Here is a 16,470-nt window from a genome sequence, read left to right as displayed (position 1 = left end):
GACCACGGTACATTTAGATCCATCTATGGCGAATAAATAACGTTTCTGCAAAGCAATGAGATGCAGATTGTAAAACGTACCTAACCAACACTTAAGAAAAGGTTATTGTTATCTAGCTACATCTTTGACATTTACCTGAATTAGACTGGCAGCTGGATTCCTTCTTTTCTCAAAATGTTTCTGTCGATGCTGTTCCTGTACTTTTAATGCAAATCCTGAGCCAAGAATGCCCTGGAATGGAATACAAATAGTCATTTTTACATTTTGGAAAACAGTGTCATGAAGGTTAGCATCCTAAATCCCTAAAATTATTCTGAGGTTGAGATAAATGTGTAACCCTTCCTAAAATGAATTATTTTTAAGAATGCTTAAAACAGCACATTTCCTAGAATTTAACACAATGCTCAAAAATGCCACTTTATTAGAAGATACTAGTAGAAGTTCTCATCGTTGTATTAATTAGCAAACCAAGTAGGCCTGGCAATGTTTTACATTGCCATTCCTGAGGTATTTTTAGATTATGCTAATGCCACAAGCTTTTCTATGCTTTTGCAAAAGCATGAAACAATGACATTTTGGCTTTTCATAGTACCTTTTATTTTAGATGAGTTATGAATAGTGCATTCAACAAAAGTGGGTATTTAAAGTTAGGCAGTTATCTTCATGCAGATAGGTCCAGCTCTATATACATAGGGGTGAAGTTGCAAATTTTCACAGGTAAAGTGGAATTAAAGGGTGAGGCTGAGGCAATTTCCTGGATAATTCAGGTTCAAAAGTCCCTTTTTCATCTTGAAACCCAGTTTTGATGGGAGGCAAATATCCACACGGGTTGTTACTGTGAGCTGTTCATCAGCAGTTTCTCTAGCTTTCTGTTTCATTTTGCTCTTGTAGACATGGCAGAAAGGAATCAGAGGAACTTCTGTGTATCTATCAGTTCAACAAGAACCTGATGGTAATTTCTTCTAACTCCCAGCATTCTACATCCTTTCCCAGTTTCTGCAGAATAGCTTACCCAGTTCAGGGAATAGGTCTTTAGGAAAGTGAACTACTGCGTTCCTCCAAAACTCCCTATCATTGTGATTGATTTTTCCCATCAAAGATATTGCCTTTAGTAATACCAAGAGTAGGTTTCAACTGCAGTTTATGGTTCTTCGTTTTAAAGGTATGAAATCTTTTTTCTTCATACATCAAGAACCTCATCTTTTGGTCCTCCAGGTCTTTGCTTTTAAAGCCCTCAGTCATCTCACACTCTCCAAATTTACTTTGCTGATTTCCTATTACAATCCAACCCACATGTTTCGCTCCTCCAATCCCATTCTAGTCACTGTACCTCAATCTCATCTATCTCACAACTGAATCCTTGCCCACATCCTCTCTTTGGCCCGAAACTCCTTCCCCCTCCATGCTTACCACCATTTTCCCCACCTTCAAAGCCTTATTGAAACCACATGTCCAAGAGACCTTCCCCAGATAAACCCTTATAACCCATACACCCTGTCCCTTCTGTGTTGTTTGCACACTTGGATTGGTACCCTTTAAGCACTAGGTATTCACCCTTGTGCCTCACTGCACTTATGTGCATATCCATAAGTTATTTTAATATCTGTCTCCCCTTCTAGAATGTAAGCTCCTGGAGGAGAGGGGACATCTCTATCAATTCAGTTGTACTGAAGAATTAGGTGTAGAAGGACCTGGGTACTAATTCCCGCTCTGCTACGTGACTAATGTGCGACCTTGGTCAAGTCACTTAACTTCTTTGTGTCTCAGTTACCTCATCTGTAAAATGGGGATTAAGACTGTGAGCCTCATGTGGGACATGGACTGTGCCCAACCTGATTAACTTGGCAGCGGGGCTCAGTGGAAAGAGCTTGGGCTTTGGAGTCAGAGGTCATGAGTTCGACTCCCAGCTCTGCCACTTGTCAGCCGTGTGACTATGGCCAAGTCACAACTTCTCTGTGCCTCAGTTACCTCATCTGTAAAATGGGGATTAACTGTGAGCCTCACGTGGGACAACCTGATTACCCTGTATCTACCCCAGCGCTTAGAACAGTGCTCTGCACATAGTAAGCGCTTAACAAAATACCAACATTATTATTAGCTTGTATCCCCAGTGTTTAATACAGTGCCTGGCACAAAATAAGTGCTTAACAAATACCATAAAAAGTTGGTAGATGATAGATCATCAACTATAAGGACAGATGTCAAAAAGAGGGCAACTATCACATGGTTTCTTCAAGCATCTCGAAAGAATATTGACTGCATGAACCACTAGCATGACCCATTAATTTATGAGACTATGCTCAAACCCCTAAATTCATATGGAAGCATAAAAATAGTTTCCCAAATGATAATCAATCAGGATTAATGCTCCCCACAAGACACACTTTACACAACAGCTCCTTTGGCTCTCTAAAACAAGCTCTTGTGGAATGGGAAATGAATTAGAAGCATGCTTGTTGGTGATATTTCATCGGTAACCAATAGTCTAATCCTGGCAATAAAGTCCGGAATACTGCTATATTGAAATATTGGGGGATGCTGCGTGCGAAAGATAGAGAGAGAGAAAGAGAGAGGGAGAAGAGAAGGAGGAGGAGGAGAGAGAGAGAGCGAGAGCTAGGGAGAGAAGGGAAGGCCTAGGACCTGAACAATTCTGGGGATCCTAAATCCATATGTCAAGAAAAAAGCCCCTTGTACATAGTTTGCCCCAGTGACTTTGTAGCCATGATATGGTACAGATGGATATTCCCATTTCTGCTTAATAGGTTCAAGAGCAGAAAGATATATTTCCCAGACTTCTGAGTACCATTACTATTATTACTGATTATCTTAAGTAACCAGAGACCTGGATGATGAGAGAAGGGCAAGCTCTGCTTTTGCCCCTGTTAGAGAAAAATAAACAATACTGTGTGAAAGAGAGAAATGTGCTGCTATGTTTTTCTACATTTTGAATAAACAGGAGCTACTCATTAAGAAAATGGATGACTGTGATAAAGAATAAAACATCTGACACTTAAAAACCCTTAAGGTCATATTCTTTTAACACAAATGGATCTGGAAATGTAAATACCCTCTCACTGCAAATAAATCTGTTCCAGAAAAGCTATAAACCATGATTGACTATCATTTCTAGTGCCACATGTTACTTCTCTTCATAGAGTTTTAATTTGCTTTCATATATCTTTTTTTAAATGCCCTAGCCAAGAGTCAAAAATTCCCCAACAGCCAAAAACATTTTTCTAGAGTTTGCATGTTTGTATCTGGCAAGCACCGCATGCTGACACCCTGGACTAAAAATACCGACCTACTGTAATAAAAAAATAATTTTTCCAAAAAAAAAAATAAACTCAGTTGAGTGGAACGATTCAATTATTTGGGTTCCCAGATGTTGAGTTCGGCAAGTAATTGATGCTGCTAGAATTGGTGCTTGTTATGACTCCAGGTTTCACAGTCATATGGAAAGCAACTGAAGCGCTAGAGTTCAGATTAGGCTGAAAGACTGATGCCATGTTGCTCCCATTCTGACAGTCTCCTAGAGGATATCCTGGCCTTCTTGAGTTAATTTTATCTTCTCTCACCTATCATATGATCATTCCTTCTGCTGCCTAGAATATAGAATTCTATGATGGCATTTGATTCCATGTTATTAATTAAGATTGCTGGTCATGACTGCTTTTCTAATGCAGGTTGATATACTACTTTGTCTTTCTTCAGGCTTCCCATCAGCCCAAAGTGTCAGGTTGGTTGACCGCAAAGCAGTTTAAGGTTATTTGCGTGTCTTCTTGCACACTAGCTTCTGGGAACAGTCATCTCTCCATAGAGAAACTCTTGAAGGTTTACCCCTTGGACTTTCAATATGTCCATCACTCTCTGAGTTGAGGACAGGAACCATTGACTAACATCGTCGGCATCCAGGTTCCTTGTGGAATCGTCTATAATGACTGTGTTAGAAAGACTGAACAAGATAAATCTATTATAGAGCCCTGCTTTACTCTGTTAAAGCAGTAGAATTAGGTCTTCCTTTAAAATATGCTTCTTATGGGCAGGCTATGTGTCTACCAACTCAGACTTTGCACACAGTAAGGTCTTAATAAAAACAATTGACTGATTGATTGATGAATCACCCCAGTTTTAATGTTGCCATCCATATTATTTGGAGCAATCTCAGAATTTTACTGAACTTCTCAGGTCAGTCAAATTTGTGCAGTATTAGCCAGAGCCTGGATCTGATGGTGAGAGCAGGTGTTGCTTCCTGTGCTTCTGTGTCCTGCTCAGAAGATCACTTGGTCAGTGCCACATTGTGGTCCAAAACCTACATTTTAGTTCCAGTAGCATGTAGTGAATCAATCAGTCAATTGTACTTATTGAACACTTACTGTGTGCAGAGGACTGTACTTGAGCGAGTACAATATAACAATATAACGGACACATTTTCAGAAATGTTCTTTAGTAGCTGGTCCAGAAGACTGTTGTTTCCCTTGGCAGGTCCAGTGAGATACTGTGATATTTTTCCCAGTCTGATCTTTCACTTTTATTTGTGAAGATGATAATGATGGTGGTTTCTTTGAGATCCTGTGACATCTTTTTAGTACTCTGTATATTGAAGAAAAGCTTCTCAGTCTGAAGAAAAGCTTTCCTTCATATTGAATAAAATAATGATGGCATTTGTTTAGCACTTACTATGTGCTAAGCACTGTTCTAAGCACTGGGGTAGGTACAAGGTAATCAGGTCATCCCACGTGGAGCTCACAGTCTTAATCCCCTGTTGTTGCGGTGTCTTTCTCAGTAGTTGAAGTGACGGCCAAATGGAGAAGTAGTTTCGCCTAGTGGATAGAGCATGGGCCTGGAAGTCAGAGGACGTAGGTTGTAATCCTGGTTCTGCCACTTATGTGCTATGGGACTTAGGGCAAGTCACTTAACTTCTCTGTGCCTCAGTTACCTCATATACAAAATGGAGATTAAGATTGTGAGCCCCATGTGGGACAGGGACCGTGTCCAAACTGATTAGCTTACATCTACCCCAGCACTTAGTACAGCGCCTGGAGTATAGTAAGCATTTAGCAAAGACAGTAAAAAAAGTTGGTAGGTTTTCCCTGCTTATAGAGCCTCAATTTCAAAAGTAGATGGTGTGTTTAACAGAACAGGGAGGGGTTTGTTGTTATCTCAGAGGAATTCTCTACTTTCAAGTTGGACGCAGAGAGTGGCCTAGTGGAAAAAGTACAGGAGTGCACGTCCTAATAGTGGGAGTCCCTCAAGGCTCAGTTCTGGGTCCCCTTTCTATTCTCCATCTACATTCACTCCCTTGGAGAACTCATTCACTCCCATGGCTTCAATTACCATCTCTATGCAGGTGAAGCCCAAATCTACATATCCAGTCCTGCTCTCTCTCCCTCTCTACAGTCTCACATTTCTTCCTACCTTCAGGACATCTCTACTTGGATGTCCTCCCCGTGACTTTCCTGTCACTAAATGGCACCACCATCTTCTCTGTCTCGCAAGCTTGTAAACTTGGTGTTATCTTTGACATATCTCTCCTTCAATACACCTATTCAATCTGTCACCAAATCTTGTCCATTCAATCTTTACTAAAATTCACCCTTTCCTCTCCATCCGAACTGATATCACCTTAATCCAAGCACTTATCCTTGACCATTCATTCAATCATATGTATTGAGTGCTTACTGCGTGCAGAGCACTGTACTAAGCACTTGGAAAGTACAATTCTGCAACAAATAGAGGCAATCCCTACCCAACAACAGGGTCACAGTGTAGAAGGGGGGAGACAGACAACAAAACAAAACAAGTAGCATCACCTTCCTTGCTGACCTCCCTGCCTCCTGTGTCTCCCCACTCCAGGCCATACTTCACTCTGCAGCCCGGATCATTTTTCTAAAGAAATGTTCAGTCCATGTTTCCCCACTCCTCAAGAATCTCTGCATCCATCACAAACTCCTTACCATAGGCTTTAAAGCACTCAATCACCTTTCTTCTTCCTACCTTACCTCTCTGATTTCCTACTACAACCCTGCCCACACACTTCACTCCTCTAATGCCAACCTACTTACTCTATCTCGAGCTCATCTATCTCACCCCCAATTTCTCGTCCTCATCCTGTCTCTGATCTGGAACAACCTTTCTCTTCATATCCTACAGGTGATCAGACTCGCTACCTTCAAAACCTTATTGAAGGCACATCTCTAAGAGGTCTTCCCTAAGCCCTCATTTTCTCTTCTCCCTCATCTTATCATCTCATCATTTCCTTCTCCCTCATCATTTTACCTCATCTGTAAAATGGGGGTTAAGTCTGTGAGCCCCATGGCATCATTTCTCTCTGACCTCCTTTCTCCTCTCTCGCCCCGCTCCAGTCTATTCTTCACTCCGCTGCCCGGCTCATCTTCCTGCAGAAACGATCTGGGCATGTCACTCCCCTTCTTAAACAACTCCAGTGGTTGCCTATCAACCTCCGCTCCAAACAAAAACTCCTCACTCTAGGCTTCAAGGCTCTCCATCACCTTGCCCCTTCCTACCTCTCCTCCCTTCTCTCTTTCTACCACCCACCCCGCAAGCTCCGCTCCTCCGCCACCCACCTCCTCACCATCCCTCGGTCTCGCCTATCCCGCCGTCGACCCCTGGGTCACGTCCTCCCGCGGTCCCGGAACGCCCTCCCTCCTCACCTCCGCCAAACTGATTCTCTTTCCCTCTTCAAAACCCTACTTAAAACTCACTTCCTCCAAGAGGCCTTCCCAGACTGAGCTCCTCTTCTCCCTCTACTCCCTCTGCCACCCCCCCCTTTACCTCTCCGCAGCTAAACCCTCTTTTTCCCCTTTTGCCTCTGCTCCTCCACCTCTCCCTTCCCATTCCCACAGCACTGTACTCGTCCGCTCAACTGTATATATTTTCATTACCCTATTTATTTTGTTAATGAATTGTACATCGCCTTGATTCTATTTAGTTGCCATTGTTTTTAACGAGATGTTTTTCCCCTTGACTCTATTTATTGCCATTGTTCTCGTCTGTCCATCTCCCCCGATTAGACTGTAAGCCCGTCAAACGGCAGGGACTGTCTCTATCTGTTGCCGACTTGTTCATCCCAAGCGCTTAGTACAGTGCTCTGCACATAGTAAGCGCTCAATAAATACTATTGAATGAATGAATGTCTTCTTTAAATTCCCTTCTGTGTCGCCCTTGCCTTGGATTTGCACCCTTTATTTACCCCTCCCATAGCTCCACAGTACTTGCGTACATATATTAATGTCTGTCTCTCCCTCTAGATTGTAAGCTCATTGTGGGCAGGGGGAACCTATCAACTCCATTGTATTGTACTCTACCAAATAAATACGATTGATTGATTGAGTGATAGGACTGGGAGTCAAGAGACCTGGATTCTAATCACAGTCCAGTCACATGCCTTCAGTGTGATCTTGAGCAAGTCATTTAACTTCTCTGTACCTCAGTTTCCTCATCTATAAAATAGAGATTAAATTCCTGTTCCCCCCACCCCACCCCTCCTTTGACTGCCATCCTATATGGTACCTATATACTATTAGCTCTGATAGAGAAGCAGCATGGCATAGTTGATAGAGAAAGGGCCTGTGAGTCAGAAGGTGATTAATTCTAATCCCAGTTTTGCCACTTGTCTACTGTGTGACCTTAGGCAAGTCATATTACTTCTCTGTGCCTCAGTTACCTCATCTGTAAAATGGGGGTTGAGCATGTGAGCTCATGGGACAGGGAACTATGCAGTTTTGCTTATACCCATCCCAGCACTTAGTACAGTACCTGGCACATAGTAAGCACTTAAGAAATACCATCATAATCATGTAAGCTCCTTTTGGGCAGGGATTGTGTCTTCCAACTTTGTTATATCATACTTTTTCAAATGCTTAGTATGGTTCTCAGAGAAGCAGAGTGGCTTAGTGGAAAGAGCACGGGCTTGGGAGTCAGAGGACGTGGGTTCTAATCCCGTTCCGCCACTTGTCTGCTTTGTGACTTTGGGCAAGCCACTTAACTTCTCTGCGACTTCGTTACCTCATCTATAAAATGGAGGTTAAGTCTGTGAGCCCCATTCTCGGTCAACCTGATTACCTTGTTTCTACCCCAACACTTAGAACAGTGCTTGGCACATAGTAAGTGCTTAACAAATAGCATAATTATTATTATTATTCTCTCCATAGAGTCGTCTTCTTCAAATATCATCAAGTCATTTCTGACCCATAATGACTCCATGGACATACCCTCCTCAGAACGTCCCATCTTCTATCATAAAGTCGTTCTGATATGTGCATCCATAGGGTTTTCTTGGTAAAGATGTGGTAAACCACCATTGCCTTTTTCTGTGTAGTAAAAACTTGAGTCTTTGCCATTGTCTTGGATCAATTTTTTGATCGCTTGGTCATCTGCCTTTGAACCTTTCCCATGCTGCTGCTGTCCAGCTCAGATGAATCGACTGTGTCCGATGCTTTGGCTTAGACCCTTCCATTATGGGTAGCCCTATATAGCATAGCTCTTAGATTCATTAATGTATGCAAACTTTCCTGCCATGATAGACGTTGATTCATAGAAGAGCTTCATAGAGTAAGACGTCAATATACGCCATTAATTGCTTGCTTGCTTGATCAATGGGTTACAGAGACAATGATTACAGGGACTATGTCTGATCTGATTATCCTTGGATCTATCTCAGCACTTGGGACAATGCTTAGCACAGAAAGTGCTTAAGAAATACCATTACTATTATTATTATTTTTGTGAGGCCGGATTTATCTTCACCCTTTAGAGGGGCTATAATGTGAGTTCAGGGCTACATAGCATAGCAAGTACACAGGAGGATGACACATGTGAAGTTCTGCAGTCAAGTTATCTTACTAGCATTGAAGGCATACTCCCTTCAACTCATCTTCACTGGGTGGGACATGTGAGGAGAATGGATGACAGTACGAAATCCAAACAGATGCCTGAGCTGAAATGGGACAATCAAAAGTAAGAAGGGTGGAGTAGAGCTTAGAGAAGTGCCAAGTCTTCTCTTGGAGTGGAGAAGGTAGAGAAGCAGGGTGGCTCAGTGGAAAGAGCACGGGCTTGGGAGTCAGAGGTCATGAGTTCGAATCCCGGCTCAGTGGAAACAGCACGGGCTTGGGAGTTAGAGGTCATGAGTTTGAATCCCAGCTCAGTGGAAACAGCACGGGCTTGGGAGTCAGAGGTCATGAGTTCAAATCCCAGCTCTGTCACTTGTCAACTGTGTGACTGTGGGCAAGTCACTTAACTTCTCTGTGCCTCAGTTACCTCATCTATAAAATGGGGATGAAGACTGTGAGCCTCACGTGGGACAACCTGATTACCCTGTATCTACCCCAGCGCTTAGAACAGTGCTCTGCATATAGTAAGCGCTTAACGAATACCAACATTATTATTATTATTAGAGCTTTAAGTACTCACTGAAATGCAGCATGAAATCACGCAGCATCTCAGATAAAAGCTGGGGGGGCAACAGCTGCCATCAAGAAAGGAGTGGTCTCTCTGAGCAGAAATTTTGAGAGGGTAATGGGACAAAGGCAAAAATAAAACAGTAGTGTTCCAGCTGACCATCAACATGTCAGCACAACCTGGGACAATCACTTGGTATACACAGGGTGGTGGGGACTGTCAGAGGCCTTCTCTGCCACACTCACACTTAAAGGAAACTTCACTGTTGGTGGTGTTGTCTTCAAACATGAAGCCCAAATGTGTATGCAATTTGAGGTTTCATTTGTCATTCCACAGATAGCATTCAGTGGTAACTAAGGGAAGTATTTAGCTGTGCAAAAATTAGATACTGATAGTGCCATTTAATAATAATGATAATAGTAATAATGGTACTTGTTAAGTGCTTACTATGTGCCAGGCACTGTTCTAAGTGCTAGGGTGGATACAAGCAAATCAAGTTGGGAAAACTGTGTGATCCAGGATTCTAAAGGACTTGTACTTCAGTTCCTTTTTTTGGAGTTTTTACGTAGGGACAAGAATTCTCTCTCACTTATCTGTAGCCTGCTGATTGCAACTATCAAATTCCCTACCTAGAATACTTCATCTTTCCTTTCTGCTATACCTATATTAGACCTCTTCTTCAAAACTCCACTCGAGATCCAGCTACTTCATGAAGGCTTCACGGACCCGCCGATCCTGGCTCTCCACAATCTGAGGACTCAGGGATATCTCTTAGCACTGAATAACTGCTTATGGTTCATCTGTTTGTGTTTTGGTGCATTTTTTTTAAATTTTGGTCTCTCTTGGTCACTTGCTTGCTATGTAACCTCAGGAAAGTCACTTAACTTCTCTGTGTCTCAGTTTCATCATCTGTAAAATGGGGATAAAAACCTGTTCTCCTTCACCTTTAGACTGTAAGCCCCATGTGGAACAGGGACTGTGTCGGACCTGTTTATCTTGTATCTACCAGTGTTTAGTACAGGGTTTCACACTTAGTAAACCTTTAGCAAATATCACAGCTATTATTATTATTAATAAACAAAATCTGCAGGTCAGTACCCTAATGGAACTGGAATGCCACCACCATTCAAAGGCTCAAAACAGAAACATTAGAAACAGTCCTGCCAGGATGGGACATTTCTGAGCACAGTTCGGATCATTCATTCATTCATTCATTCATTCATTCATTCATTCAATCAATCATATTTATTGAGTGATTACTGTGTTCAGAGCACTGTACCAATCGTTTGGAAAGTTCAATTCAACAATAAAGGGAGACGATTCCTGGCCACAGCAAATGGAAAAATAGCAGAACATAGTACCATAACTTGGCCACAAATAGTTATAATGCAAGGCTCTGCCGGTATGCCTTATAAAGCCTGTTTCATTCAGTATGAAGAATTAAGTAGTGACAGTTATCAATAGCTCATTACATTGGGCAGGGAACCGGTGCTACCATTTCTATTTTCAACTGAACTTTAAACTGTTGTAAATAAGTTCTCAGTGAAGTGCTAATGAACTTCAGGGGTTCCCCGGCTGCCCATCTCAAATTACCTGCACTGTGGAGCTATATATTGAACTACTGGTGACCTGCTAGGCCACTTCCAAATCCATATGGCTTTCAAACAAGTTAATCTAAACAACCCTCCAAACAAGTTAATCAATCAGGAAGCCGGCAAGGGAATGGAAGGGAGTGGAAGAACCAAAAACTGCAAGACCTGGAGAAAAACATGGTTTGTTTGCATTTCCCTGAAGCCACTGGGGCATTCCAGGAGCAGTTTGCCACTCCTCCAGAGGCGATGAGCTACTTGCTCTCGGGGGTATCTGGGACAGAGTTTAGAGTTTTCATTTCATAAGCGATTGCCCCAGTAGGAAAGCCCTAGCCTTAGTCTGCGAACTTCTTTTGCCCTTGATGATTGCTGTTCCTCTGCTCTCGTTGTGTGCTGCTTTTGTTGCTCTTGTTGACTGCCTGACTGCTCTCAGATCCGTTCCTGCCTGGGACCCTGCCATATAAAGATTCCACATGTCGCGGTATCTCTCCCTGTCAAACCAGTATCTGTGGTCGAAGAGGCCAGTGTGATCTAATTTGGAGTTATCTCAGTTTGAAACTCTTTCCTTCTCCTACCCCAAAGGTGGTCATGTGCCTTAAGGCTTTGGCATGAGCTCATGGTGAGCGGCCTTATTTATTCCATAATCAGTCTGTGTGATGTGTGGTTTGAAATCTCAGTTGCAAATATTTGAATGTCCTTGTTGAATTTATTTCCAACTGTAATACTGAGGGTTTGGCCTCAAGCATATGTTAAAGCTCTCGGTATCTCTCCACTAATCTCTGGGTCCACAGTGGTAAGCCTCAGCCTTTTGAATCTCTTTTTTTTTATTCTTTCCAAGTGTAATGCTCTTTAAACATTGACTTTGGCCTTTCAATCTGCTTGGGAACTCTGTTCAGCCATGGTTACCGAAGATTTTGCCGAGGGAGCTGATGGACCCTGGCTAGCCTCGCTACTCCCTCCTCCCCTCTGGGGTGCTCTGAATATAGAGGATTGCCATTTGAATTTAATCCTTGTTCACGATCACGAAGCACGAACTCTGAATCTAATGACTATCTGCTGATGTACCAGAAGGTCCATGTACCTCATCCTCCCGTGTCATGTCCCATCGCTTCAGCTAAGTCAATTCCCACTCTGTCCTAATTTCCCCTCATCTTGTCCCCTTCTCACACTCTCCTGTTCCCAGCAGTTTTCCTCCCCTCTCCCGCACCCCTGTCGGTAACCAGATTCCTGGATCCTGGTCTCACCTTCTTGTCTCAAGCAGTGGGGGAATCTAGCTCAGTTTGTCCCAGCTACCTCCCTTTTGGACCCACTCTCTGACCTTCTCCTCACTAGCTGCGTGACCTAGCTCTATGATCCCTGCAATCAATCAATCAATCAATCAACTTATCAGTGGTATTTATTGAGCACTTACATGTGCAGAGCACTGTACTAACTGCTTGAGAAGGTAAAATTCAACAGAGTTGGTAGACACAATCCCTGCCCACGAGGAGCCCACAATCTACAGCTTGCATTTACCACTCCCACTCTCCAGAGTACTGGGTTCTCTGTGGGATCCAGTCTGCTGGAACAAGAGATGCCAGAGGTGGCTGGACTCCATTTGCTGAGGAACAAGAGAGGTGCACTCAAGGGGAAGCTGGCCTGAGCTAGTCAGGAAGCTGTCAGAGGATGGTAGCTGCTTCCCACTGGCTGGGGCAAGGAGATAATAATAACAATGGTGTTTGTTAAGTGCTTACTATGGGCCAGCCAATGTTCTAAGCACTGGGGTAGATAAAAGGTAGTCAGGTTGTCCCACATCACAGTCTTAACCCCTATTTTATAGTGAGGTAACTGAGGCCCAGTGAAATAAAGTGACTTGCCCAAGGTCACACAGCAGACAAGTGGAAGAGCCAGGATTACAACCCATAACTTTTTGACTTCCAGTTCCGTCTCTGTCATCTATGCCATGAGATGAGGCCAGACCCAGGCAGCTAATCAATGGGAGGATCCCAGTCCACCCCGAGCAACAGGGAGAACGGGAAGGAAACAGAGTGAAGAGGTGGGACAAGCAAGGAGCCGATATATTGGCAGTGACTGGAATTTAAACTCAACTAAAACACTGGAGTGTGGAGGTTGGAATGGGGTCACAGGGAAGGAGATGATGGAGGTACAGGAGTTCAGGAGATAGCCGAAAAGGAAAGGGGAAAGAAAAGAGGGACGGGTTGAGTCAAGAAGGTAGTTACAGTGTATTTGTGGCACTTGTTAAACTCTTACTATTTGCCAGGCAGTAAGTGCTGGGGTAGATATATGTCGATCAGGTTGGACACAATCCCTGTCCCACATAAGGCTCACCCTCTTAATCTCCATTTTATAGATGAGGTAATTGAGTCACAGAGAAGTTAAGTGATTTGCCCAAGGTCACCAGCAGGCAAGTGGCGGAACTGGGATTAGAACCCAGTTCCTTCTGAGTCCCAGGCTCTTGCTCTCTCCACTATGCCACGCTACTTCTCTGTAAGCTTCTCTTCCTACCTGTAAGACTCAGCTATCATGCGAGGACTGGTTCTGGAATAGAACCTAACTTACTTGTGTATACATTTAAGGGAAAACACTCTTCACAAAACAGCCACTTTTTGAGAAACACAACTTGGTTGAACTGTGCCGTACGCCTGTACAGTTAGTTAACTGTCGAACAAGTATCAGAGAAAACATAAGACCGCAGAGTCCGATTGAAACTTTTTTTTTTGGTCAGTTTGTTTTCCACGTCCTTTGTGCATTTTATCCGGTGTGACAGGAGAACTGTACTATTTCACTTGTTTCCAAAACATCTTCCCCCTAACTCCTTATTTACCACTGAAATAATAGCAGGTAACTTGATCTTTTAATACCCCACGAGGGCTTTCAAGAATGTAACTACTGCATTGTAGCGGGAATGCTTGAATTTGGATTGCTACCAGCTCATAAACACTGGTATTAAGACACACTGGTATGATGACAAATGAGCTTGAGCCCAATGTGCTAAATGTTTTTTTCAGGAAAAAAAAGAGAAATAGGTATTTATGTGTATGACCAAGTTATGCTCTCAAGAAGAACTGGTATGTTGAAAGTTGCCTTCATCTCTCCCTCACATTACATCACCTCAAAGAGCAAGTTGCTTTTACATCTTACTTTTACAGATACTCACAGCAGGTAGGGCAAAGAAAGAAATGCCGAGGAGTGCAAACCCTGCAGAGAGCAATCTTCCAAGCCAAGTTAGAGGAGTTTTGTCTCCATAGCCAATCGTTGTCAGTGTAATCTAAAAACCAGACACATAGAACATGCAATTTAGTACCGGAAAAGAAATTTAGGAACTATGGTCAGTACATACGACAATAAAACATTTTCCACTAAATCATTATTCCCTAAGCCTGCTCAACTGATTTGATAGCCATGTGCTTTTTCTTTCTCTGACACTGAACAGGACTTCTCACTGTTTAAGGAAAAGGACAACTTGTATACCCACTCCTTTCTTGTGACAACATTTTCCATTTTAAAATATCCTCCAAAGAAAGGTTATTTAAAGTGGATAAGCATCTCTGCTACCATCAAAGATGTAGCGTAATGGGGGATCCAGAAACAGAAGCTGTTAGTGAAAATGGACCTCTAAGATGGAAGGAGCCAGGACTAAGAGAACACTTAAAAGGAAATCGTTTGAACCTAACCATTCCATTAACATAGCTAAATTTGAGCGTCTATCCCACCAGAGATGACTGAATTTCAGTTTTAACAGCAATGTGTCAGTGTACTACATTGTCTGCAAGGCACTTATTTAATGTTTTTCCATTTCTGTCTGAGATTCACACAAATACTAATTTCATAGACTGGTCATGACAGAAATGTCAAATTTCTTGGTTTGTCGCCCTTTGAATTTTTCCAGATCTGTTCAGTTCTTCAAGCGGATGATGATATGCAAAAGGTTCAGGCCTGTGACTAAGAGCTGACATTTATATTTCAGATCAGAAGGATGACAACAAGAAATGACAACAACAATTGCATAGTGGCAAGCCATTAATTATTCCTAATTGGACAAATTAAACGAACAACTGGTGAAGGTGCAATAAAGAGGGAGTTACGATTCTCCAAAGTTTCATGGTTCGTGCCATTTACTGAGTTGAGGATTTCTCCCTGCAGGGCTGGTTTTCCTTTACTTACTGTTTTTTTATGGCATTTGTTAAGGGCTTACTATGTGCCAGGCATTGTGCTAAGCACTGGGTAGATACAAGCTAATCAAGTTGGACGCAGTCCATGGCCCACATGGGGCTCCCAGTCTTAATCCCCATTTTCCAAGTGAGGCACAGAAAATTTAAGTGTCTTGCCCAAGTCACACAGTGGAGAAGTGGCGGAGCTGGGATTAGAACCCAGGTTCTCTTGACTGCCAGATCCATGCTCAATCCACTAAACCATGCGGCTTCCGTTGAGGGAGTCCTACCCTCTCTCCCCCTCAGCCTGTCTCTTGGCAGACAAACCATTTTGGGAAGGAATAAATCCATGCAAAATGCTCACTTCTTCACTCGGAAAGGAGAGCCGCTCGACAAATATTTAATTAAAATAGATCCTTCAAACCCGACTAGCCTGCTGTATTAAAGGGCAGTCTTCGAAAGGCAACTCTTTATTCTAACACATTCCTAGTTTCCTCATCCTAGTGCACCAAAGATATGCTCCAGGAATGTCAAAGTTGGGTAGGTCCGGGTCCTAGCATCAGTATGGGGACTAGCACAATTTTAGTTATTAACAAGGGGTAGAGAGAGCTAACCACAGACTTCCTTCAGTGAACCTTCGGCATGAGTAGAAATCTGTAGAACAAGAAAGTTACGCAACTATCACCAGCAGGACGAGGAAACCGTGGAGACTGCAAGAATAACACCCAACCACAGTCGAACTGCAGCACAGAGTAGAAATCCGTAGACAGAGAAATGTCAGTTCTAGCTGGGGGCTAAGTTGGAGTTTGCTGATGCAATCCATCAACAGTTCATTTTGTCTGTCTTGGGCCTGGCGGAGAGGTGTTTAGTAGGTTTGTTCTAGTGGAATTAGTTCCAGTGGAGATACTTAACTGAACTCACTGTGCTGACATGGGATTACACAAAGCACTTCATGTTTCGTCCCACACTGAGTTCAGATTTGTGAGGCAGTAGTAATGCCATGGGCTAGGATAGCTGCTTTGAGTTTTGCAAATCATGGGTTTCTGCATCCTTTCTCCAGAAATTCTCAGTGAACCACCAGAATAGTCTTTTTATTGTCTCTTTTCTAAGACTGAGCAGGCTAAATTACAAAATTGCCTGCCAGAAGCCAGATCAGATGTCTACAGACTTTTAGTTTCTGCTGATGTCCTTTTTTGTGTTGGTATTTGTTAAGTGCTTACTATGTGCAGAGCACTGTTCTAAGCACTAGGGTAGATACGGAGTAATCAGGTTGTCCCACGTGAGGCTTACAGTTAATCCCCATTTTACAGATG

The 16,470-nt window shown here is 42.9% G+C and overlaps 1 protein-coding gene across 1 annotated transcript in view; it reads right to left on the bottom strand.

Annotated features, from left to right (window-relative positions):
• The window catches only part of KCNQ5 (potassium voltage-gated channel subfamily Q member 5), a 564,859-nt gene that overhangs the window by 86,653 nt on the left and 461,736 nt on the right, over positions 1–16,470 (bottom strand). The window contains exons 6-7 of the mRNA XM_007669803.4: positions 14,164–14,274; positions 136–231 (exon numbers count right to left, since the gene is read on the bottom strand). Of these exons, the coding sequence (XP_007667993.1) occupies positions 136–231; positions 14,164–14,274 (207 nt within the window). The remainder of the gene's footprint in view (positions 1–135; positions 232–14,163; positions 14,275–16,470) is intronic.

Source organism: Ornithorhynchus anatinus, chromosome 1 (assembly GCF_004115215.2).
Source record: "Ornithorhynchus anatinus isolate Pmale09 chromosome 1, mOrnAna1.pri.v4, whole genome shotgun sequence".
Taxonomy (NCBI): Eukaryota; Metazoa; Chordata; class Mammalia; order Monotremata; family Ornithorhynchidae; genus Ornithorhynchus; species Ornithorhynchus anatinus.
The sequence above is the reverse complement of the archived record's forward strand: the minus strand, read 5'-3'. Positions and strand labels throughout refer to the sequence as shown.